Source organism: Archocentrus centrarchus, chromosome 13, assembly GCF_007364275.1.
Source record: "Archocentrus centrarchus isolate MPI-CPG fArcCen1 chromosome 13, fArcCen1, whole genome shotgun sequence".
Taxonomy (NCBI): Eukaryota; Metazoa; Chordata; class Actinopteri; order Cichliformes; family Cichlidae; genus Archocentrus; species Archocentrus centrarchus.
The window spans coordinates 28,250,659-28,275,606 of NC_044358.1; the positions used below are offsets into that span (position 1 = coordinate 28,250,659).

General features: G+C 38.6%; 3 protein-coding genes across 4 annotated transcripts; 1 reads left to right on the forward strand and 2 right to left on the reverse strand.

Moving 5' to 3' along the window:
- Positions 1 to 1,553: 1,553 nt before the first annotated feature.
- trarg1a (trafficking regulator of GLUT4 (SLC2A4) 1a) lies at positions 1,554 to 16,597 on the reverse strand. The gene is made up of 3 exons (XM_030745042.1): positions 15,592 to 16,597; positions 3,244 to 3,370; positions 1,554 to 2,869 (listed from the first exon to the last, which is right to left on the reverse strand). Exons 1-3 carry the CDS (start codon positions 15,994 to 15,996, stop codon positions 2,859 to 2,861), a joined length of 543 nt encoding a protein of 180 aa, XP_030600902.1. The 5' UTR covers positions 15,997 to 16,597; the 3' UTR covers positions 1,554 to 2,858.
- A 1,873-nt stretch (positions 16,598 to 18,470) lies between these two features.
- Positions 18,471 to 22,054, forward strand: LOC115789980 (uncharacterized). Of its 2 annotated transcripts, none has more exons than XM_030743600.1 (3): positions 18,471 to 18,597; positions 19,023 to 19,098; positions 19,215 to 22,054. In XM_030743600.1, the coding sequence occupies exon 3, from the start codon at positions 19,261 to 19,263 to the stop codon at positions 21,052 to 21,054; it is 1,794 nt and encodes a 597-aa protein (XP_030599460.1). In that variant the 5' UTR covers positions 18,471 to 18,597; positions 19,023 to 19,098; positions 19,215 to 19,260; the 3' UTR covers positions 21,055 to 22,054. The 2 variants fall into 2 exon arrangements, with proteins under 2 accessions (XP_030599460.1, XP_030599459.1); XM_030743599.1 differs by having other exon boundaries at positions 19,237 to 22,054.
- Positions 22,055 to 22,691: 637 nt separating this feature from the next.
- Positions 22,692 to 24,694, reverse strand: LOC115789981 (uncharacterized). Its single transcript, XM_030743601.1, has 2 exons — positions 23,712 to 24,694; positions 22,692 to 23,151 (listed from the first exon to the last, which is right to left on the reverse strand). Exons 1-2 carry the CDS (start codon positions 24,528 to 24,530, stop codon positions 22,816 to 22,818), a joined length of 1,155 nt encoding a protein of 384 aa, XP_030599461.1. The 5' UTR covers positions 24,531 to 24,694; the 3' UTR covers positions 22,692 to 22,815.
- Positions 24,695 to 24,948: the final 254 nt, after the last annotated feature.

Genomic DNA, 24,948 nt, shown 5'->3' on the forward strand with positions numbered 1-24,948 from the left:
TGCTTTTTTTTTTTTTCTTAGGCAACATTTTTCATCAGTGATGAAACTGAAAAAAAAAAAAAAACAGTCATGGATGGCAAAAAAGGTTGTTGGTGGATTTGACAATTTTGTCTCAAAGTGTGACTGACTGAAAGACTGCCTTTGAGACTTCTAGTCGGTTAACCAACTGACTTGTGGTGCCACCACTAAACTGAATTTTTAAAGGAAATGTTTTGATTATTAGTAACTAAAATGGCATGTATAAGTCTGGGTTTAAATCCACCTTGGCCCAGGCCCCGGGAGTTTGCGTGTTCTCGCCATGTTTGTGTGGGTTTTCTCCGGGTACCCCGGTTTCGTCCCACAGTCCAAAGACATGCACTTAGTGGGGTTAATTGGTGGTTCAAAATTGGCCATAGTTGTGGGTATGAGTGAATGGTTGTCTGTCTCTTTGTGTTAGCCCTACGACAGGCTGGTGACCGGTACAGGGTGTACCCTGCCTTTCGCCCCATGACAGCTGAGATAGGCTCAACCCCCCACCCCCTGCGACCCTGAATAGGGTAAGCAAAAGAGAATGGATGGACTTCCTGTCAGGATATAATAACGCTCCCCATACTTCCCCATACTTCTCTTCTGGGACAATCGTTGAGCATATTTTTAAAATCTGCCTAATACTTCGGTTTATGATCATATACCTGCAAAGTTAATAATATTCTCTCCATCCTCCGTAGTGACGAATAACATCCTAACGTGGCAAACTCACACTCACTGGCCAATTCATTAGTTATACCTGATTGACCTCTCATTGATGCAAATATCTAATCAGCCAATCACATGACAGTTCTCTGGGTGAAAATGCCTTGTTGATACCAGAGGTCAGAGGAGAATGGCCAGACTACTTTGAGCTAAAAAAGTAACAGTAATGTAATTAACCCCTTACTACAACCAAGGGATGCAGAAGAGCATCTCTGAATGCATAAACACATTGAACGTTGATACTGTCATTGATATTCTTGTGAAATGGAAATTACCATGACGAGGCACAACTTGGACCATGCATGGTAATATTTATTCCTGACATGCAAAATGTACACCACAGAGATGAGAAATGGCACATACAATATACTGGAAAGGAAACAGTAATACACAGAAATGGAATGAAAAAGTTTGAACTGTTTTACTGACAGAGCAGTGCTTGTGTTAGACAGTTGGCTTCTGGTCACCAGTTTTTCCAGATGAAAAATTCCGATGTAAGAAAAACACCAGAGCAGTAGCTTGCATTGAGTAAGCAATAGGGCATCTTTGGATTTTGCTGCTTTCAGATGTTTTGCTAAAGTGACTTTTATGTACAACTATGATTAAGAATGGGGATGATGAAAGTGTGTTTACTTGACAGTTCGCAGTTATATGTTCTTACACTGATGAGGTTGAGGACTTGGTAATATCACTTTAGCGGCACAGTATAGGGCTTTGCTTGTTTCAGTTGCATGAGCAAATAAAAACAAGCATTGTAATTTATGCACCCCCCCCCCCCCCCCCCCCCCAAAAAAAAAAAAAAAAAAAGTTTAAGTTTGCACAAGATGAAAAGAACAATTAAGATTATTGCCCAAAGAAAAGCTACATGGCATTACAGTGATTTTATCTGTGCTCATAAGCCTGGTACTTCGTACACTGTTCTGCGTATCCACAGGGGGATTAATATACTGCATCTCTATGATAAAATCATGAATACAGACAATTTGTCAGGCTTGGACTTCAAGGAATGCTCTTTTTTTCAAATGCTATTCATTGTTACTAAGTTAAACTTACAGACCTGCTCACTGTTAAAAATGTTTTTGTGTCAGCCCATTTTGCCCATAGCATGCGTACATATTGCATATATATTTTCCCATATAAATACATTTTATACCAATACAACAAGCTGGAAAAACATTCAGTGAAACACTCAATGACATTTAACAGTCAATGTGTAACAATGCAAAATAGGGAGCTATGATTTAGAAAGGTAGTAAACACGCACACATACACACACACACACGCGCGGCATGTGGGTAGTAAATCTGACATGTAAAATGCATTCTAAGGGTAAAAGTTGAACACCAACAAAACTGAGGTTGTAACTGACACCAAGTGAAGTTTGTGGTAAATAATTAGAGGATAATTAGTTGTACACAAATCAGTCTTCCATGTGCAAACCTGCTAGCCTCTTGGACTCCTTAACAACAAAAGAAAGATCTAATAACAGTCAAAATGAAGGCAGAGATTTGGTGATCTACATTCAGACATGCAGTTGGTCTTTTTTTTTTTTTAATGAAAGATTATAATAAATAAAAATTATCACGTCCAATTCACCCTTTCACAAACCTTCGAGTTTCTACTGATAATCCAGACGCTGACAAAGCAGCCACTGTAGTGGTCTTAACAAACCCAGCACCACTTGGCATACAAACATTATATAAAATGTACATGTACAATGTACATATGTATTTTGCTATATCCACATTTCAAATATATTTGTAGCTGTATATGCTTTGAATGCAAAAGGTTCAATGAGGAATATATGAGGATTATATGCAGCTGTCCAAAGTTTGGAGACCAAACCCAAAATCCAAAAGCCCCGTCTCAGACAGAGAAAGTCACTCTCTCCTCATACGTCGCTCTTCCTCTTCATTTTGAGAAGTTCGTATTCCAAAAGGAAACATTTCTGAGTCCTTCTGACCACAAACAAATCTGCATTTTCTTCCTTCTCTGTTTTAACCTGACAAGTTTACATCAGGATTTTCATTATTTTTGTCAAGCAAATGCTAACCAGATTCTAATACATGCATCTCTGAGTGATATTTTTCACTTGTTTACTTGCTGAAAGGTCGTCTCTCACAAGTTCAATGGGTAACTGTAAAAAAAAAGAGAGAGAGAGAGAGAGATAGAGGCGTGTCAGACACTCATGATCAAATTCATTGTTTTCACTGTTGTAGTGAAAGTAAGTACCTTCATTTATCCCACCCTCTGCCTTCCCAAGTTGTAAATGTGCTGAGGTTGAACACAGGAAACATATCTAAAGCTTGTGTGCCAGTGTCATATATGACCCTGTAATCATAATCTAGTGTTCTTTGAACACTTGTTTCATTTGTAAGTGGAGTCATGCATTATTTCCAAAAAATCTCCTTTGCATCATCTGCAGCTGTTCTTTAAACTTAAATTGAAATCTGTCTGCAGTACACTGGACACCTTATGAAAAAATTGTCCTACTTGTTTTAATTAATGTACCTTGAACCGAGACGTAGACTGTGATGATGACCACGCCCAGGATAATGGCAACAATACTGACCAGGCGAGCCAGTCGACCCAGCCTCCTGGCTCCATCTATATCCCCTGCCTGGAGGCTGTTTCTGGACTGGGGACACACAGAAGCAGCAAGACTATCAAACCAATACAATGCATACAGTAGTGCACCAAGCAGAAGATTTTTGAGAAGATCCGAAGCAAACAAAAACATCACACCAGCCTGAAATGGTCAACATCATGATGACATCATTAGAGGTGCAAACAGTGACGCAGTCCTGCTGCTTCACTGCAATCATTCCAGTTTTTCCACTTTGTCTTTATTTTTACACACTTAAAGTGTTTGTGCAGCTAAAACCACAAGACCTGGATGCATGAAAACTTCATGATGTCTTAAAATTCCTCCCACTACTCATACTCACAGCACCCATGCGTAGCTCTGAAGTAATCAGGATCACATTGTTTGCAATTATAAACATCAGGAAACATTTAAAGTTTTTTTTTAAAATATGAAAATAGGCAATTTAAAATCAATTGTGTTAACTCATGAATACACACACACACACACACACACACACACACACACACACACACACACACACACACACACACACACACACACACATTGAGATGTTCACTATTGTTCACTGAGCTTCTGTATTAGAGTGCATTGCACTTTGCAACAAATGTGAAAAGTTCTTGAAAAAATTTTTTCACAAGCAAAAGTTGTAACTTAGTTGATCACTGTGCCAACAGTTACTTAAAGGCTTATTACCAAAAAAAAAAGGTCTACATTAGGACACATTTTATACTAAAAACAGCAAAAAAAAAAAAAAAAATCCCCATATGTTCTCCATGGCTGAATTTTTCAGCATATCCAGTGAGGTGTACTAATAGTTCTTCACACTACAACCTATGGTTGATTGAGAAGTCCATTCCTCCATAGGTTTTATAATATGCAAACAACTCGTCTAAGGTCAGCTGGAATTGGCTCCATCACCCCTCTGCGACCATGAAATGAATATGTGGTTAAGTAACTGGGTGTACAGATGGAGTTAGCAGCTATGGAACAGCATCTCTGGAATCAAAATGGACATTTTACTGTTATAAGACTTTGACATTTGCATCTATTCTGTCTTTGTGATGACCTTTGGAGGAAGTTGTATAGAACAGACTTCTTCTGAACGGACTAGTCATTAATTGAACTTATTTGAGATTTTTGAGGTTCATGGTTCAAATTCCCTAGAAGCCAAGTCCTATCCGCTAACAGTGTACAACCCCAGAGTTTGAAGTTGGAAATCGAAGGGGTGATATTGGATGTTGTTAGTGTGTATGCCCCACAAGCTGGATGTCAAAAGAGAAAGAAGAATTCTGGAGTAAGCTGGATGAGGTGGTAGAGAGTTTCCTCAGGGGGGGAGAGATTGGTGATTGGAGCAGACTTCACTGGACATGTAAGTGAAGAGAACAGAGGTGATGAGGAGTTGTTGGGTAGGTATGGTGTCAAGGAGAGAAAAGCAGAAGGACAGATGGTAGTGTTTTTTTTTTTGCCACAGTGGCTTTTTTATGGGCAGTGGAGAGAGACAGGAAATGGGGGAAAGATACAGGGGAAGACACGCGGGCAAACTGGCGACAGGCTGGGACTCGAACCTGCGCTGCTCCCACCGCAACACGGCATATGTATGTGGTTGCCTGCTTCACCACTAAGCCACCCAGGCGCCCCGAGGTAGTGGGTTTTTGACAAAAGGATGGAAATGGCTGTAGTGAATCCACTTCAAGAAGAGGGAGAAACATAGGGTGACATATAAGAGTCATATAAGAGTGGGGGAAGGTGCACACAGTTAGACTATATCTTGTGTAGAAGGTGCGATCTGAAAGAGATAGGAGACTGCAAGGTGGTGTTCTGAGGGAATGTAGCTAAGCAGCATCAGATGATAGTCTGTAGGATGACTTTAGGAATTAAGAAGAAGCGAGTGAATGCGGAAGCAAGGATTAAATGGTGGAAGTTGAAGAAAGATGAATGCTGCAGTAGTAGGGAAGAGTTGCCACTTGACTGGGATAGTACAGCTGTGGTGAGGGAAACTGCCAAGAGGATGTTTGGTGTATCCTCTGGACAGAGGAAAAAAGGCAAAGAGACAAAGAGGTGGAATGAGGAAGTACAAGAAAGTATTCAAAGGAAGAAGTTGGCAAAGAAAAAGTGGCCACTGTGCTGGGAGGCTAGGTGTACAGCAAAGAGACAGGTGGCAAAGGAAAAGGCTTGTATGGGAGGCTGGACATTAAGTAAAGAGAAATGGACTTGTACTGTTTGAGCAGGCAGATTGAGCTGGAAAGGATGTGCAGCAGGTTAGGGTGATTAAGGATGTACTAACGAGGGAAGAGATTATGCGGAGAAAATGGAAGGAGTACTATGAAAATGAGAGAGAGGACAGATGGAGCAAAATGAATTAGGAAGTGCAGAGGATTAGTAAGGAGGAAGTGTGGGTGGCTATGAAGATCAAAAGTTATTTTAAAAAGAAAATGATACACATACAATCCAGTGATGTTGACTTGTGAAATACTAGGCGTCATTTACTTCAACTGTAAACGGTCAAATTTCAGATCAGCAGATTGGGGCTTGCAGAGCCAACTGGATGAGTGAGTGCAGCACTATAAGGGATTGTATATCATTTTAATGCTGAATGTATATTGCTTTGCATGTATACTGCATATATGGGGACAGGATGATTTATGTGTATGTGTGAGAGGCATGATGGATGGGAATCCTCAGTCCTTCTGCACTGCTTTTATGTGAGTCACCTCAAACATCAAATCTTGGGCTCAGGCTTTTCATTGGACTTGCTTGGTTTTCAGCTATGCATGTTTTTATTTTATAAAATGGATTCCACATAAAGGAACATGGCACTTCACAATTTTGCACCATGCACAAGTCAAAAAAAACATTTTATGATGATACTCTTGTTTATTTATGCAGTCATAAAAACTAAGTTTCATTGTGTGTGTGTGTGTTTTTTAACTACACCCCAATACGTTATTACATTTCATTTCTTTATATATTTTTATTCACTATTCACTTCAAGTATTTACTTCATAATTTAACAAATTTCACTTAAACTGTTTGTTCTATATTAAATCATTTAAATGAGTGTAGTGTACAGGTGACACTAGGGATGCTTGTCTGTCCTTGAAAAATAATGACAGCATGAATCTTTCCTATTTGAATGTACTTGCACTAAAGGAGAAAATGCAGGTTATAAAGATAGCTCAAAATTTGTCCTTATAGGCTGCGTGCAGTTGCTTCTTTATGCAACTGTGGTCACAACTACAGTGATGCTCATGCAAGGTGTTCACCAGGTTCTAAGATTATTTCAAAAGCTGTGACATCACTGTGTTCTAGCAGCGAAAACATTAAAAGTAACCTGAAAGAAAGTAGCTTAAATAAAGTATAATGGTTTAAAATAAAAAACCTTGAATTCAGAAAGAAATACAGTTTATTCCTCCTGATTACCAACTTGTTACTTCATCCTCTCACTCCCATGAGATGCTCTGCCTCCAGGCTGTCTGGTAGTAAGATACTACTGTGCACTGGTGCATGTGGGTTGGGGACAGTGCAACCCTGGGGTGGAGTAGAAAACTACTTTTAAATTAGGCAAAAGTTACTACAGTCTAATTTGTGGATTTGTGAGTTAAGCAGTACATATTGTTTACAATCCTGCTTCCAAAGAAGCTGGGACACCATAAAATAAAATAAACTAATAACAAAACACAATGATTTGCAAATCATTTAAAGTCTGTATTTAAAATGAAAATAGTAAAGACAATCAATCAAATGTTGAAACTGGGAAAATTTTATTGTTTTGAAAAAATATAAACTTTTGAATTTGATTCCAGGAACACATTTCAAAAATCTTGGGATGGGGTTTACCCCATTATTGCATCACCTCTTCTTGTACGGGAAATAATAAGACCAACTGATGATGTAGTTTCAAAACAGAATGTTCCACATTCTTGCATGATATAGGATTTCAGCTGCCCAGTACATAATGAATTCAATAATAACAAAAAAGGAAGTGGTAATTAACAGTTTAAAAAAAAGCAGAAATAAATAAATAGAAAAGGACAATATTATTTATTATTTTTGATTAAAATGCCAAATTAAAGTTATTTACTTGCATTCCTGAACAGAAAAAGTGGTTTATGTGGTTGAATGTTATGCTTGAAAAGCCACAGTGGCTTTTCTTGGTAGCGAAGAGAGAGACAGGAAATGGGGGAAAGATACAGGGGAGGACACGTGGGCAAATTGGCAACAGGCCGGGACTTGAACCCACACCACCCGCACCGCAACGCGGCACACGCACGTGGTCGCCGGCTTCACTACCAAGCCACCCAGGCGCCCCATATGCTTGATTAATATTCTCAGCGAAGCCCAGTGTGCCTGCTCAGGTCGGGCATAAAAAAAAAATACATGAATTCAGTTAGTTATCTGCCTAAAAATAACAAAAATTTTTTTTTGTTTTGAACAGATTTTTGACAGATTTCTAAAATATTTGTCTTTTCTTGTTTTTATGACAGGTGTCCTAATAAATTTGGGACACAGATCTTGGATGTTGTTCCTGGAATCTCCTGGAGCCATTCTCCCACTTTGGGGGGTCAGCATTACCTTCACCTTCCACATCCTCTCTATCTCTTCTCTCAGACCTGAGCTTCTCGTGTTCCTTCCTCTTGATGTTGCCATAACTTGGTATTGCAACATCTATCACTACGGCTTTCTTCCTCTGCACTACTACATATATAGCAGATGCAGAGATGGAGTGCACTGGCAATGGTTTTCAAAAGTCTTCCTGAGAAACTACATGTCTCCTTTTAATACAGTGGTGATGAGGAACTTAAACTTGCATGATGAAATAAGTAAATTATTTAAAATTTGACACTGAGAAACATTTTTCTTAAATTACTGACTGATTTTCTCACAGCATGATGAACCCCCCCCCCCCCCCCCCCCCCCCCATCTTTACTTCTGAGAGAGTAAAATCCAACTTTTGAAAGATGTTGCATCACAATTGAAACTAAGACATAGTTCAAAAACAATAAGATTTCTCAGTTTCATTAAATATAGACTTTAAATGATTTGCAACTCATTGCATTAACATTAATAATTTTCACAACTTATTTCTAAGCATTCTTCAAATTTGATAAAGAATTAAACATCTACTACATATAATGTACCATCCCACAATCCCAGCTCATGTTAGTGAAAACAAAATAGGAAATTTCTTTACTCTCACTAACACACAGGGACACACGCCAGCTTCTCTCTTCGGAGACTGCAATGTGAAGCTATGGTGCAAAGTCCCACTGGAGCCTGTATTGATCTGGACTCACATCATAGAGAAAAGCAGCATCAGCACCTTAAATCAATGGAAGTCCCTTTCAGAAAACACAGCCTATTAGGCCAGCTTAGAGAGAAACCATCAATGGAGAAAGGTGATTTAAAAAGATGGTATTTTACTTGCATAATGAAAATAAGAAAAGAAAAATAAACAAAGTAAGGCTTCTGTGTCAGCACTCTTTGATGTTACCTTTGAGACCTGCAAGAGGCTTTTCATTTGTGTGTGTGTGTGTGTGTGTGCGTGTGTGTGTGTGTGTGTGCGTCTGTGTGTAGTGAGAGGGAGGCTCCCTTTGCTTGCCTGAATCAGATTGATTCACAGCATGACTACAATGGGTCATATTTGTTTTCCAAATGGGAAATTCTACCCTAATTGTAGTGTTCATTGTGCTGCCTCTGTGCACACACACGCTCATTCTCTGTAATATGTTCAGATGTTCAGCAGAGAGGTGGGTGGTAGTAGGTCAGCACTCCCCATTAATAATGGAGAACCAACAGCAGCCATGATGGAAAGGAGACGTGTACAATGAGGAGGATGTTTTCTTCTATGAACAGATTTGTCAGTTTTCATGGATATGATTACATCTTGTAAAATGTTCCTTTCTATAGTCGTTTAATTACTCACATTTTAATTTTTAAACTTCATATGATTTTTTTTTTTTTTTAAAGTTAAAAGATGATAACAATTTATAATTTAGTAGTGATAGTCATTTTTAACCCCAAATGAGGGAGTACAAGGCTTTTGGTGAGTTTTTAAGTATGTTAAATGAAATCACATGGCCTGGTTGGGGATAAGGAGCATCATGGTCTGTGGGGAGCAGCTAGCAGGGCTTTTAGACTTTTTACAGAAATTTTCCATTAAAGTGCAAACGACTCATGTGGCCAGATGATCAAACCTGCCGCAAGCATGATGGCGCACTTCCTATTCTAACTATAAAATGCATCGCAGATGATGCTGTAGCTCATAAATTATGATTGTATTTATATCTTGTGAATAGCTTGTGAATTCAAACAAACTAACGTCATGAAAAGACTCGGCCATCATGGTGAATGCCTTGTTCCATTAGCAGATCTCTTATAAGTGAACCACTGCAGGGCTTTAGATAACACAGGGTCAAGTTTCACAGTTTAGTTCATAGCACAGTAGACTACTATCAAGACAATGTATGCCATTATTAGCAATCTGTTTGTAAAACTACAAAAACAAAACAAAAAGCTGGCTATCCAGTCCAAAACAGAGCAAACACATCTAAACACATGTAGAGCAGATGAGAAAGAAACACTAAAAAGCAAATAGGACGTGTTTTGACCAGAGCTGAGATTTTTAAAGCAAAGCGCAGTCTCTGGTTACACTGCAGCTACTATTTGAAGGAAAACTAAATTTGATGCAAAACACCTATGTGAATCATTGTTGAAATTTTAACAATAAAATGTAACATTTGTTACTTAGCAATCAGAAAGCACAGATGAAGCTGGTGGAAATGTCATTATTTTTTGAAGGTATTTAATTACAAACTAATATACTGTTGCATTTGTCCAGTTTTTTAAATAGTTTATATGTAATGAATGAATGAATATACAACACTGTGCAAATGTCCTGAGCAACCCCTCATTTCTTTATAGCTTTGTTAGTAAAATGGGAAATAGGTGCATTGTGTTAGTGAAACCTGTGCAAACATAGATACAAATGCAATACATAAAGAAAAAAAGGAGTTTGTACAACCAACTTCAAAGTCAATATTTGGTATGACCAAATATAGATTTATCCTTCAGCAAAGTCTTCAGGAATAGTTCTCCAGGCTTCTCGAAGGACATTCAAAGCTCTTCTTTGGATGTTGGCTGCCTTTTGTTCTGTTCTCTGTCAACATGATCTCACACTTCTTCCATAATAGGGAGGCCAATCCATGACTGATAGTACTACAATGTGTTTTTCTATCCAGGTATGCTTTTACTGCATTGGCAGTATATCTGGGATCATTGTCATGCTGAAAAATGAAGCTACTGCCAGTCTGATGCTTTCCAGATCGTGGATCAAAATCTGACAGTATTTTCTGTGTTCACAATTCTATTTGTTTCGACATGATCCCCAACACCACTGGCTGAAATGCAGCCGCAAACCGTGACAGGTCTGTGTTTGTGAAAGCTTTTGATTACAATCAAAAGCTTTCTCAAACACAGACCATTTTCAGAGGGATGTTTTTTTTTTTACTCTTTCTTGAGCCACTAAACAAGATGACTATCTATGAATTCAGTTTTACTGGCCATAGTATTCAGTGATTTAAAATGATAAATAAGTGATAGGGTTTTCTTTTCCCTCTGCAACACTGTGACAAACTCACATTTGGTAAGAACAGTATAAAATGTTCTCTGACAGGGACTGCAGCATTTGACTACTAATAAGAACTCATTTACCTAGACCCACACACACGCGCGTGTACATGCACGCACGCACAAACAAACAAAGTCATCCCTCCAGTGCAGCATTGTGGGACCATATTTTACAAGCAAATCTGCAGAGCATGCAGTAATGCTCCTGCAGTTTGGGCATTCCCATTACTGGGAGAGGCTGCTGCAGACTGTAAAAACTTATTACCCCAACCTCTCCAATACCCATAATTGACTGCACATCTTCCACGTTTTTCAGCCACAAGCCTTTCCCACAAGCATCTTTGAGAGATCTTTGGCGGCAGCCAGCTGGAAGTTAGCTTTTAGGTGTTCCTGCTGCTGAAAGTAGTGAGAAATGTTGTTACTGTTGTTAGCAATGCACCATCTACCAGTGTGGAAAGATGCTGACTCTTTTACAAGGTTAAACGAGACCTATAAATAAGGTTATTTTTAGCTATTTAGTTATTTGATGTTTGCAGTGTCTTGTTATCCCTTTAGATTTAGACATCTAGATTTTCTGTGCCTTTCCTACACTATGTCAAAAATATGTGTTTGCTCAAATTGTGAAATGTGGTTTATGTTCTGTATAATAGTAGAATCTGCCAAGTCTGTCTGCATCTACAGTTAGATGCAGGTGACTGAATGATGTTTGATTATGTTTAAAACTGCAGCGGGAAACAGGGGTATGATCTAAAAACACAACACCTGCATATAAATGCACTCACTCCAAATGAATGATGACCCAGTATTGACATCCCTTTCCAGCTCTCAGTTTTTGAAGATAATTTGGGTCTGTTGCAGCCCAGTGTGCACCACTTTTATCTGCTGTTTTGTGTTGAACAGGCTGGCGTATAGTGGATTTGTCAAAGCTTTGTTGCTCAGACTGGTGCTGAAAACAAATGTATTTCTGAAGAACCAAAGCAATGATCTGAAACAGGCTTAAATGCCACTTAGAGCTAAGGGGTAGTGCTGAGTTACTGCTGGTTTCTCACTGTGATCACAATACAGTCATTTGAGCCATTATTTAGTTCAGATTGCATACTAAGACAACAAAAGCTGAGGTTATGCTTTACATTGGGATTCATTTTAATACACAGAGTAGTAAGCAGTATAGTAAATGTTGCATAATAGCACATGACTGCTAAGCACAAAACCTCTTGGCATGAACTGAAGTCTGAATCCAGGTCACTGGAAGTTAAAGGATTTACTTGCTCATCAATAATGCAGCCAACCAACTACTGTGGCATTTCATATTAGGCTACCCCTTAAGATATTATTTTTTATGTTTCTGTTCTTGTGAATGATTTCCTGTGGGCAGTTCCTCTGACATCTCCTCAATGATACCATTTTGAAAGCTGATCTTTTTTAATGTGTCTTTCCAGCAGTATCCATTTCACAGTGGATGATGAGAAGAGAATACTGGCACTTAGCACTAATCTTGCACTCCAAAGCTGCATCGTGTGGTATGAACCACATTACTTTTGATTCATTTGCTCACAGCGAGTGGTGTACACCTCTGTTTTTCCTGTTCCGACTCACTTGCACTTATCTGACTGTGGTATCTGATTCAGCTCCTTTCTAATCAAGTGATAAGAACTACTTTATGGCCATTTGCTGTCTCTTTCACGCCCATCTGCCCTTGTAGCTCATCAATAATGCAGCCAATGATGTTTTGATCTTCTTTGGGAGGCCTATATTCCCTTTCCTTACCCCCCAGGAAAGAGAGAGGATGTTGATCACTGCTACTGAGCTGCTAACTGCTGCAATCTGCCCTCTGCAGAGAAACTAAATTGACTTCTCTCGCCTTCTATCGAGTTAGTGGCCAGCTCCAGTTTCTCCCTCCTTCACTTTTCTTTCTTCTGCCCTCTGTCAAAACCTCTCTCTCCCACACTTTCTATCTCTCTCTCTCACACACACACTCTCTCTCTCTCTCTCTCTCTCTCTCAATACCATTAGCCAGCAGCTGACTTGTGAATGTCAGTGGGTTCATGATGATGGCTCAGGGAAGTACAGGCTGTCTTGTGGATACCGTCTGATATTCCCTTTGGTGTGTAGTGCCCGCAGGAGTGATATTACAGAACTAATGGGTTTACTGCATTGCCTTTGCCTTGTTTCTCTGTAGATCTGAGAATTGGCTACTGTAGAGAGTCAGAAGTAAAGTGCACTGAAAAACACAAGCGGCCATGCCAGTGGAAACTAAGCAGCCATCAACCAGCAGGAGTTAAAATCCTGACACAGGAAAGTTATGACCGATGGTGCTAAAAAAGTTCTGGGAAAATAGTTCCATATAGTCGCTGCAAAGGTTTGTCATAAGCTGTATGTATCTGTACAGCTCAGCAACAGCAGCTTGACTTTATCTAAACTTACAGGGCAGAACAGATTACATATTATGGCTACCAGTACACGCCGCTCAGCTTTACTGTGGTTGTAACAAAGCTTGATGAGCCTATATACACATGATTTCTGTAGTTTGCAAGCCTTAAACACTACTGTTAATGGATCTGTTTTTCTTTTTTTTTTTTTACCTATACTTTAGCTGTTTATTGGAAATGTGGAAATGAATAAGAATATAGAAACTGTGTTGAATTCTCCACAGCTCATCCAACAAAACCTTAGATTTTCTGAAAATGCACAAAACAAACAATAAAAACATATATTATCTTCTGAAGCGGCATAATTTTCAGTTTATTTTGGTGTAATTCTTATTTGTTTTTAACTGATATAATGCTGTGTGGTTCATTTTATAGTTAGCTGAACCATGTGGATTTATTGTGTACATTTTAAATATAGAAAACAAACAAACAAAACTACTTCCTTTTAATTTTTTGACACATTTACTCTTCATTACAACTTTGATCAGGAATGAAACAGAAACCCAGCTGAAAGTGTCTGTAGTAACAACAAAAACCATTACTGCGACAACGGAGAAAGGACTTTAGCCAGCGATTTGATACTGATGTGCAGCTCTGACATCTTAGCAGACAAGAATATAGATACCAAGAATCTGTGGCCTTCCAGACTTGGAGAAAATCCAAATGTATTATGTTGTGTTAATGTATAACTTTATTTCAAAAGGTATATGTGTGTATTATTACATAACAGCAAATTTACTGATCACAAGGTTTTTGTTTTTTTTTATGAATACCTGATTTAAATATATTGAGCCATTTTAAACTGTCATGTTTTACTATTGTTTTCAACCTTACTGTTTGACATGTTTTAATCACTAATATATTTGTACAAAAGTGGACAAAATGTTACCATCAATAAGGTGTAGCCTTCTTCTAGTTGACTGGGCTGTCTGGTGAAGGAAAAACAAAAATGTGACTTTATCTAACCAGGAAACTGGAAGTCTGGAAGCCATTTTTTTTTTTTTTTTTTGACAAACTAGTTCACAAATAACCATGAAGACACTGCTTAACCTCACACCACTGTCTGCTGTGCTGGTGTCCTTAGCAGTGTAAACAATGAAACTGGCACTGTTTTATGCCGAAAAGCTTTTATACAGTAACAGCATATCCGCACATCAGTACTTATGTACCATATATATATATATATATATATATATATATATATATATATATATATATATATATATATATATATATATATATATATATATATATATATATATATATATAATTTTGTGTAATAAACTCAAAAACAAAGCCTTGAACAACAACTCCACCATCTTTGCTCCAGACCTCTCACCACTGCAGAGGGAGACAACAGGAAAGTGCATCCTCAGCATCACAGACTCGGTTACATGTGCTGCAGTTTGGAATGCGGCCCATGCAAAGACCACATGGGTCTATAAAGCTCAGGTTTGCAAAAACACGGCATTTGATTGACAATATAGTACAGTAGTGCTATATTTATGGCATGGCTGGGTGAAGTGGCTTTGGTGTCTAAGCAGCATCCTGAAATTTTCTGTAAGGAGATAAATCAAGTATCAACCCTTCTGAAGCAGACCATCCGACAACTGAGTTTGGAAACAGCCAGCGTGAGATCATTTAATGCCTCAGCAATGGGAAAGCTGATGGGGCAGTGATTCTTCTGTTTGTATATGTAGGTGTGTGCCAGCTTTTCAAATGGATTAACATTTATGTTCTTTATATATCAATAAAATAAAAATACCTTTAAGTTTAAAAGTGTCAGAAACTTTCTTTTAAATTGTCATCCTACCTCTGCTTGTCTTGTCTTACTTGTCTTTCTGTCTTAAATAAATAAGCTGGCACTCTGATGAACATCCACCCACAGGAAAATATGGTTATTAGTTAAGGAAAGTGTCTATGTTTAAAAAATATATATATATGTAAACCAAATTCCTTCAGATATCAAAAGGATGTAAAGATAAGGGGCATTCTTAAATATGAAGTGAACCTTAACTGCAAGAAGACACTGGTCTGTTCCAAGATCAGCCTGTGGTCTGTCTTGATTCACTTAGCCTATTACCCCTGTTCATGTCTGTGGACCCATTCTATGGTCCAGTAGTAAAAAAAAAAAAAAAAAGAAAAATCATGTTTTTTTAAACAGTTTTGATGAACCAGTAACGAAAAGATGCTCACCATAATGGAGTACACCAGTGCGACGATGCTGACGGGCCAAACGGGGAAGAGGCAGGAGAAGATGACGAGGATGAGGTAATCCCTGGGCTTCGGGGTCTCTTGGACCGCGTTCCCGGTGGAGGAGCGGCTCAGACTCGCCTTGGAGGGGGAGAGAGGGGCGGCGGCTGCCAGCTGCCCCGTGGAGCCCGATCTCACGGAGACGCTGTGGCCGTTCTCCTCGGCTTCCAGACCCTTGTCACTGCCCACGTTGACCGTGAAAGAGGTGGACATTTTCATCTCGTTACCTCCAGGCTCGGTGGTCACTGCAAGTAGTTTCTCAGTTTCCTGGAAGTCTGCCGGCTGAGCGCCTCCTCCGCCTTCACCCAAGTTGGACCTCTGGAAGTTGGCGTCCGTGTTGATGGCCATATTTACCTCTTAGATATGCATATATATATTATAAAGCTGCAAACAAAACAAACTAAACAAACAAACAAAAAAACAAAACAAAAACAAAGGCTCAAGACTGATTACAAAACAGTGAATATCAGCATCTCCTCACACAGTCAAATGGAAGTTTTTACAATTAATCTTTAAAGCTGGGATCAATTTGATAATGAGGAGGCTGACAAACCGAGGTGTGGTGGACGGCTACAAATGAGATGATCTGCTTTGTGGGCTCAGATGCGCTGGCTAAACTTCCTAAAAGAAACGAATAAAATCAGGTGAAAGCAGCGCGATTCCTGTAAACATCATTTTTCTTCTTCAGTCCCTTGCATTCTGTTCACACCCGATACTCGAGTCATTCCGAAAGGAGCTCAGAACATAAAGCTTCCCTCCTCTTTGACACATCCAGATCAGTGAGAGGAGCTTCCGTCACCCATCCAGATCCAGTCCAGTCCCACCTCTTAAGCCCGAGTTTATCTGTTCATTCAAAAGTAGCTTGAAATGTTTTCTTTCTTTTTTCATAAGAAAGAAAGATTAAGGTGAAACGTGACTCTCGAAGCAGACCCCCCCCAAACGAGACACTTTCTGCCCCACTGTCTCCACGCCGCAGCAGCACCGCGACTGAACTCAACTTGGGACCACTGTCAGGTAACCGCATTTAAACAGGGCGCTTCCGGTGATAATGCACAAAATAAAGCTTGAGCTTTCTAACAAAGACCCACTTGAGAGAAAAGAAATGAGTTCAACACAATTGGTATTACAGTCAAAACACAATATGGGGATGTGTTTATTCCAGTTTTGATTGTCAGCATGTTCATTTTCAAGGTAACATTTACGAGTACTATATAAGAAACAGACAAAACACTTTTTTTCCACTTTTTGCACACACACAGTATTGTGCAAAAGTCTCGAGCCACCCTTCTTTTCTGTAGCCTATATTTCGGCGGGAAATCGGGAAACAGGTGCAGCAATTTACTGAAGCATGTGCAAAGTGGAAATGCAGTATATAAGATAAAAACAGTTTGTGCAATTCTAAAGAGCTTGAAAGTCAATATTTGGTTTGACCATCTTTATTCTTCAACACAGCCTGAACTCTCTGGAAGTTTCTCTGAACACACGCCTTTACCAAGTTACTGCAATATAAAAAACAAAAAAAAAAACAAAAACAAACAAACAAACAAACAAAAAGCAATTTGGAGCATATTTTAGCCATAGAGTATGAGGCATTCAAAGCAAAAAAAAAAAAAGGAAAAAAAATCCGTTTACACTAAAACACAGAGTCCCGTCCAAAACAAATCACATTCCTTCATTTATTCCCGCTACTCCAAAATGTGACAGTCGCAGTTTTTTTTTTTATTTTGCCTACACGATTTTCGTACTTCCGCCACATAAGTGGCTTTCTCTGGCTGATTTGACGCATCCCATGTTGGAAGCGGGCGAAGCAGGGCTGTCGAGCCCCCTCCATTCTTCCACCCTTCTACTCATCCTCCTCCTCCCTTTCTTGCCCTTTTCCCAACATCAGCACCAGTGGTTATGGAGAGGAGCCAGCGGCTGACTGTGCTGCTATGCAGAATTTGCTGTTGTGGCATGGATAGGCAAGACTTCAGTGCCACAGTTTCGCACCACAAATCAAATCTTTATAACTCAGGCTTTGAGGAAATTCAGATGAATTTTTTTTTTTTGGAGTGTGTGTGTATGTAAAAATACGTTGTTAGATGTGTAAAGATAGACAGCATCCGGTTTCTAATGGGCTCTTTGTAACCCACCGTGTTTTTCTACTTGTTTACTTGCGTTGCACCAGGCAAAGAAATGCATAAAGGGAACGTTAATGGCCTGGGTTGAATGTCAATTTTTTGTGTGAATGTGTTTTCTCTTAAACTGCTACTGATTTTTATCATCATTTGATGGCGCATTAGCGTCCAGCAGGGACCTGTTTTAAAGATACTTGGGGCGGGGTGGGGGTGATGATGATGATGATGAACGGGGAATCCATGAATGAAACTCAACTCTCAGTATGATGTCATGCTATGGAGATAGCGTATTATCTCAATGTACAACACACACAAGCATTTCAAGAAAGAAGGAAGGACGGAAGGAAGGAAGGAAGGAGCCGTTTTCAGGACACAGGATAATTTCTCCATCAGGGATCAGTTTGTTGCAGAGGTACAGTTAGAGCAGTTAGATATGGAAGCTCGTTTCCGCCACTAAAAAAAAAAAATCGCCATCCGTAACGCAAAATTTTGAGTTATTAACTCGAAATTTCGAGAAAATAACTCGAAATTTCGAGAAAATAACTCGAAATTTCGAGTTAATAACTCAAAATTTCGAGTTATTAACTCAAAATTTCGAGAAAATAACTCGAAATTTCAAGTTATTAACTCGAAATTTCGAGTTACAGATGGCGATATTAACTTGAAATTTCGAGTTAGCACAGCCAATCAGGATGCAGGAACGGATGCAGGAACGTCATTTCCTTGTTACCGGAAGCACAGGGCACAGCCGCACTCGGGTAGAGACTGTGCTGCATTGTCGCCAGGGTTTTCAGGTAGAGATGTAGTCTAACGAGTGGTAACTATCTAAAAGGTATGTAATCAGTGCAGATTTTTTCCGTTATGCCTCACTTATATGAAATATTTTAACACCACACGCTAAGATCGGTCTGGGGGTCGATGTTGAAGTGGCGGCATGACGGCACTATGTGCACAGCTTGGCTTGGCTAGTCGCCGTGCTAACGTAGCTGCTAACGTTTCCTCGTTCCGCTGTGAAAATAAATCAGATGTTCAACGTATGTTCCGCATGACTTTTCTCCCAGGTCATTCGCATCCCACCTGTCATGACATTTCGCCCCACAATTTGAGAACCACTGATTAGTGTTTAATTGCAGGGAAGGTATATTACCCAGGAAGTTATATTACAAGCTTCTCAACTACATTAAGTACACTAGACACCGAGACTTGATGATCATATGGTGGATTCATAAGTGATCATTTGTACATACTTGTTTACAGCATGGAAGACCTGACTGACTTCTTGAGACGAAGAGAAGTCTCTGAGGAAATAATACAAACCCTGGAGAATGAGAAGGTACATAATTCTAATTTTTTTTTCTTTTAAATACTACTTTTTTCATTCAATATATAATTGTATTTTCAAATATATATATATGTGTGTGTGTGTGTGTGTGTGTGTGTGTGTGAAAGTGAATTATTTTTCCCTCTGTAGATCGATGCCAGTGTTATAAATCTGATGTCAGATGAGGAGCTGAAGACTTATCTACCATCATATGGTGATCGCCTTGCAGTATTTGGATTTTGCAGACGGCAGGGCAACAGCCGAAAGTCGACGCTTTTTGAACGTCTGAAAACCAAATTGTCCAAAAGAAAAACATCTGAAGATGGCAGCAGCACAGCGCAAGAACATTCAGAACCAACCCATAAAAGAAATGCTCTGAAGACAAAGAGAAAAATAGAAATAGGATGGATGCATTATGATGAAGATGCTGATGTTTTCAAGCAGGTTAGAGCTAGACGAGGAGGAGGGACAAGAAAAATGGTAATTTGCAAGGACGCTAAGAAAAGTGACATATTACAGGTTGCAAAAGATCTGTTCTTTCCAAATGGAGGAAATGTTCGGGGGCCCTTAACAGATTTTGAATGTGATCTAAAGGATTATCAAGAGATGACAGTTGATGGTGGATTAACAGTTGGAGAAATGTACAATGTTACAAAACTAAATATCCTTAGGTTTTACCTGACCACAAAAAAAACCCAAAGCAGCCCAGGTTTGCAATCATCTTCTCAAGACCAAAACTCCTCTTCTTTTACTGTTGCTACAGTTTCTTCATTTGCTCCTTTTGAACAAGTCAGCCCTGATGTGACACAAACTGTAGACACTACAGACAATAACCTTTCACTCTCTTCCATGCAGGCTGTAAGTGATAACTCTTCTTACAGCAGTGACATTGTTTTTGTTGGACCCGTCTCTGACAGTGAGTCAATAAATTTGGACGACACCCTGGTTTTAACTCCACAACCTGGCCCAACCAGTGAGAGAATGAAAAGAGTACTAGTCATTCACAGAGGGCAGGTAATGCCAGAGCTCATTTCACATTTTAGTGCTAATGATCTCGAAGATGTTGACATTAAAATCCAGCTTGTACTGCCTGATGGAACACCTGAAAAAGCTTATGATCATGGAGGAGTTGTAAGAGACTGTCTTTCAGAATTCTGGAAGGAATTCTATGACCAGTGCACCACTGGAACTGCTTACAAAGTGCCCTTCTTAAGGCATGATTTTGGGCAGCAGGAGTGGGAGAGTGTGGGCAGAATCATTGCATTTGGATGGGCCACAGAGAAATATCTCCCTGTGAAAATTGCCCCTGCCATTCTGGAACAAGCTGCCTTTGGATATGTGAAGAGTGATATTGTGGAGAATTTTCTCAAGTTCATGCCTGAATCTGAGCGTACAGTGTTAGAGGCGTGGCAGTCAGATTTTAGCAGTGTGGACCAAGAAGAACTTGTAGACATACTTGATAACCAGAGCTGCAGAAGGATGCCAACAGCCTGCAATGCTACCGAAGTCCTAATGGAGCTTGCACACAAAACACTTGTCCAAGAGCCTGCCTATGTCATCGAACAGTGGGCGAAAACACTCAGCACTGCAGGTGAAAGCCTTTGTGATCTGTCTTCAGTATATGAAGCCCTCCAACCAAATGTGAGAAAGGTTCTCGGGTGTTTCACTTTTCCTGAAACAATGACGACCCATCAGAAGGTTATTCAGAAATACCTAACTACATATGTGAAGAATGTTGAGAAGCAACATTTGTGCTTGTTCCTTAGGTTTTGCACAGGTTCAGACTTATATCTTGGAAAGAACATCATTGTTGCATTTAACGAACTTGAAGGTTTCCAGAGGCGACCTGTGGCACACACATGTGGATGTGTACTGGAGCTGTCAATAAATTATGACAGCTATCCTGATTTTAGTTCTGAGATGAACAGAGTGTTGGAATCCAATGTGTGGGTCATGGACATTATCTAATACTTTAATTCACAAACACTGGATCTGGACCCACAGATTTGTACAAGAGATTGTATTTGAGTTGTGCACTAAAACAGAACTGTTACAATGTGAATCACATGTTTCAAAACTGATTCCTGAGAAAGTTATTGGTGAAACACTAATTGAATTCAACTTGAGGTACAAAATTAGAGACTTGAATTTATTTGTGTGTGTTCTTATTACACGGCAATATGTTTTGAAAACACTTGATTAATGCACTTCTGCAGAGGTGTCAAAGTGGCAGCCTGGAGGCCTTTTTATAAAAATTCCTATTGCCTCATTCAGCATCTGCGCATACCAAGTTAAAAATCAAAGTATCTTTACACATTTATAAATTTTTTCTATAATTTCATTAGCCATACTCAATCCAAAAAAAGAAGGAAAAACTTAATTTAAATCTGACAGTTTAGTTATCTAATGTTATAAAGTGAGATTATAGTGGCTCCTCAGAAGTTACAGTTTGAGACCCCTGCAGTAATATAGTTAATATATCTAACATGTTCTATTATAATGCACAAGTTTTAATGTTTACAAGTTCAGTTTTATATTATATGCCAGTAATTCAATAGTTATTTTTTGTGCACCTCTATTCAGCCATCTGGGTTATGGTGACTATGTTGCTAAAATGAGTGGCCATAAAGCATAATTGATATATTTTTATTTTGGACTTAAGTGAAATCAACAAGTGCTCAGCTGGGGGTTGTTTCTTGATGTATCAGGAGGGATAAAAGTCTTGTTTCTCCCTTCTTTCATTGCACTGCATGACTGATTTTTCTTATTAACTTTTTTCCCCAATATTTTTTCAGCTTTAAACCTTAATGTTTTTGGTTCATAGAATTTTAGGCCACTATGTTCTTATTTCAGAAAGTTTAGGACATCTTTGTAAAATCTTGCCATTTTACCTGTTCTTATCTTAAATTCTTTGATATTTTACAAGTTTTGCACATTTTTGATTTGTGTAGTCACTTTTTTTTTAACTTACTGCTCTGGATTAAATGTTAATTGCTAAGTGTCCCTGTTTTTGAGATTTGTGTATTATAATAAAGTATTCAAGGAGACTACAATGACAGAGCTCAGTTCATTTTTATATATATTTTTGGACAGACAATCATCACCTTGCTTAGTTAAGCTCATCTATAAGCTAGATTTTCTATATAAAAAAATCTAGACAACCAAATTAGTAATTTAACATTATCAGAAAAAAATAAAATTAAGAGACATCAAAAATGAGATACAAGTGAACAAGGATTAAAAAAAATATCTTCAGAAAGCTAAAATCATAAATCCACCATGAGACATATCACTTTACCTTAATGATCTCCAAATACCAGGTTTGACAGGCAGCATGTGTAAGATTTAAGCCTTTGTACATGAAAAAACTGGGATGTTCTCTTTGTGCAGACAACAATTACTGTAGAAATAACAACAAAAAAAAAGACTAGATTAAGATTAAGATAGTGTTTATTTGTCACATGCACAGTTATACACAGTACAATGCACAGTGAAATGTATTTTGTACCTGCAACCATATATACACACACATATAAATAAGAAGAATAAAAAAAAAAAAAAGTAATTCACACTATACACTATACTCTATATACTATACAGTGTGAATTACTTTTTTTTTTTTAATTTTTATTCTTCTAAGCCAGAGGACTAACTGTTCCTAAGGAAGCACAAAGGTTAAAGGACATGTGCTTTCAACAGCTCTGTCAAATGCATAAATAGGTATAACCTTTAAGGCAATGTCTCCAACTGAGCAAGCATGAGCTGCCTTAGTTGTACATACAGATCCACTGTATCAAACACATCATTTGTGAAGCCCAGAGCATGTTCAGCCATCAGTTCTACACAGAGATGAAAGACATCCTCATCACATGGAAAGTCTTTGAACACACATTCTTCAAGGCAGGCTTCAACTTTCTCCATATTGACATGCTGGAGACAGTCTCTCGCTCCATAGATGTCTGGGAGGGCATACATAAAAGACGGTCGACCATGAGGACTGCGGGAGTTGTGGACTGGGCGTATTCTGTGGTCGTTCCAAGCCAAAGCAACTTCGTTTAATTCCTCCTTGATGACAAAAATACACACAAGTAACATTTTTAATTTAAACATGTACAAAAAACAACTAACTTCTGCATAAATTATGTTAGATTACGTGACACCATTATTGTACCTTTGTAATGCAAACTTTGTTCTAATTTCACTATTTTTAAGATTAAGATTAAGATAGTGTTTATTTGTCACATGCAGTTATACACAGTACAATGCACAACATGTTAATGTATATACATAGGCACAGTTGTGGCTTAGATTATGATGTATGCATTTTAATTTATTTTTAGCTAAAACTGTATATGTATAATATGGGGATTTGAATTCTTATTTATTTATTAGTTTTGGCCCACTATAAATGATCAATTTCAGAGACACATATAAACCCACATAATGAATTTGTAATATGTGTACCTTGATATTCATTTTAATATATTTATCTGAAAAAAAGAGATCAGATTTAAAACTATAATTTTCATGTGTACTTTAATGTATACAGTATTTCAGCAATATGCCAAAGGCCATGTATGCTGCTAAAACAGTCAGTTACAACAGATATCAGTAGGTAAACTCACCTGTATAATGTGAAGAAAGCAGAACTGGACCAATGATTTGTCCAAGAACGAGTCTGAGAAGTGTCCATCCTCTCTTAGTTTGTCAAACAGGTCGATCCAGTACTGGACACACTGACTTCGTAAGATTAGCCACCATCTTTCAACACGCTGATTTCCTGTACTTGCTCCAAAAGTGACATGATCAGTTTCTGAATCACTGTCTGAAAAATGTAAAAACCTTTGCATCTGGGCCACATGGACGTTTTCTGTTCCTAAATCTAATCTCACTCGATCAGGGCATCCACCATGTTGAATCACGGCATCCATGTAGTAACCAGCAATCACTCTGGGGTCATTATTTGTCTTGTAAGCTTCAAGCCATATAACGCTCCTTGAGAAGCCGTCAATACATCCACTTATTGCAATTCCAAATGGCTTAAGCTTATCGTATCCGTCGATGTGCCACACATAGTTGGGGCCTCTGCTATGATACACTCGCCTCCGCAGTCGTCTACGGGACCTTAAATCCACACCTTCACCGTCGAGTAAACGGAGCAGAAGACGAACTGTTTCTCTGTCAGTCACAATTCCATTCATCCAACACTTCTGGTGCATCCAGCGATATCCATGTGACTGACCTGAGTTTTCCAGTTGCGCTTGTATAAAAGCCGCCACCTCTTCCACCTCAGTTTTGTTCTTTCTGCGCCAAAGTCTGTTCTTGTGTAAGATCCTTTCGAGGGTGCGTTTGCTGATAATGATGCCATGTGATTCAGCTAATAACGCAAGGATTTCATCGTTTGTAAATCCTCGCTGAAAGTACTTAGCAATTTGCTCATTCATGATCGGATCTGTACTGGTAGCTTAGCTGTAGCATTGATAACTGGTGTCTTCCGGGTTTTATTTCCGTAACAAGGAAATGACGTACCATCACCACGCATCTTGATTGGCTTTGCTAACTCGAAATTTCGAGTTATTAACTCAAAATTTCGAGTTATTAACTCGAAATTTTGAGTTATTTTCTTGAAATTTCGAGTTATTAACTCAAAATTTCGAGTTAATAACTCAAAATTTTGAGTTATTTTCTTGAAATTTCGAGTTATTAACTCAAAATTTTGAGTTAATAACTCAAAATTTTGAGTTATGGATGGCGATTTTTTTTTTTTTAGTGGCGGAAACGAGCTTCCATAGTTAGAGCTCCATCTTGTGGTATAATAAAATGTTAAATTAAATAATATATACAACGTGGAATGTTTTTACA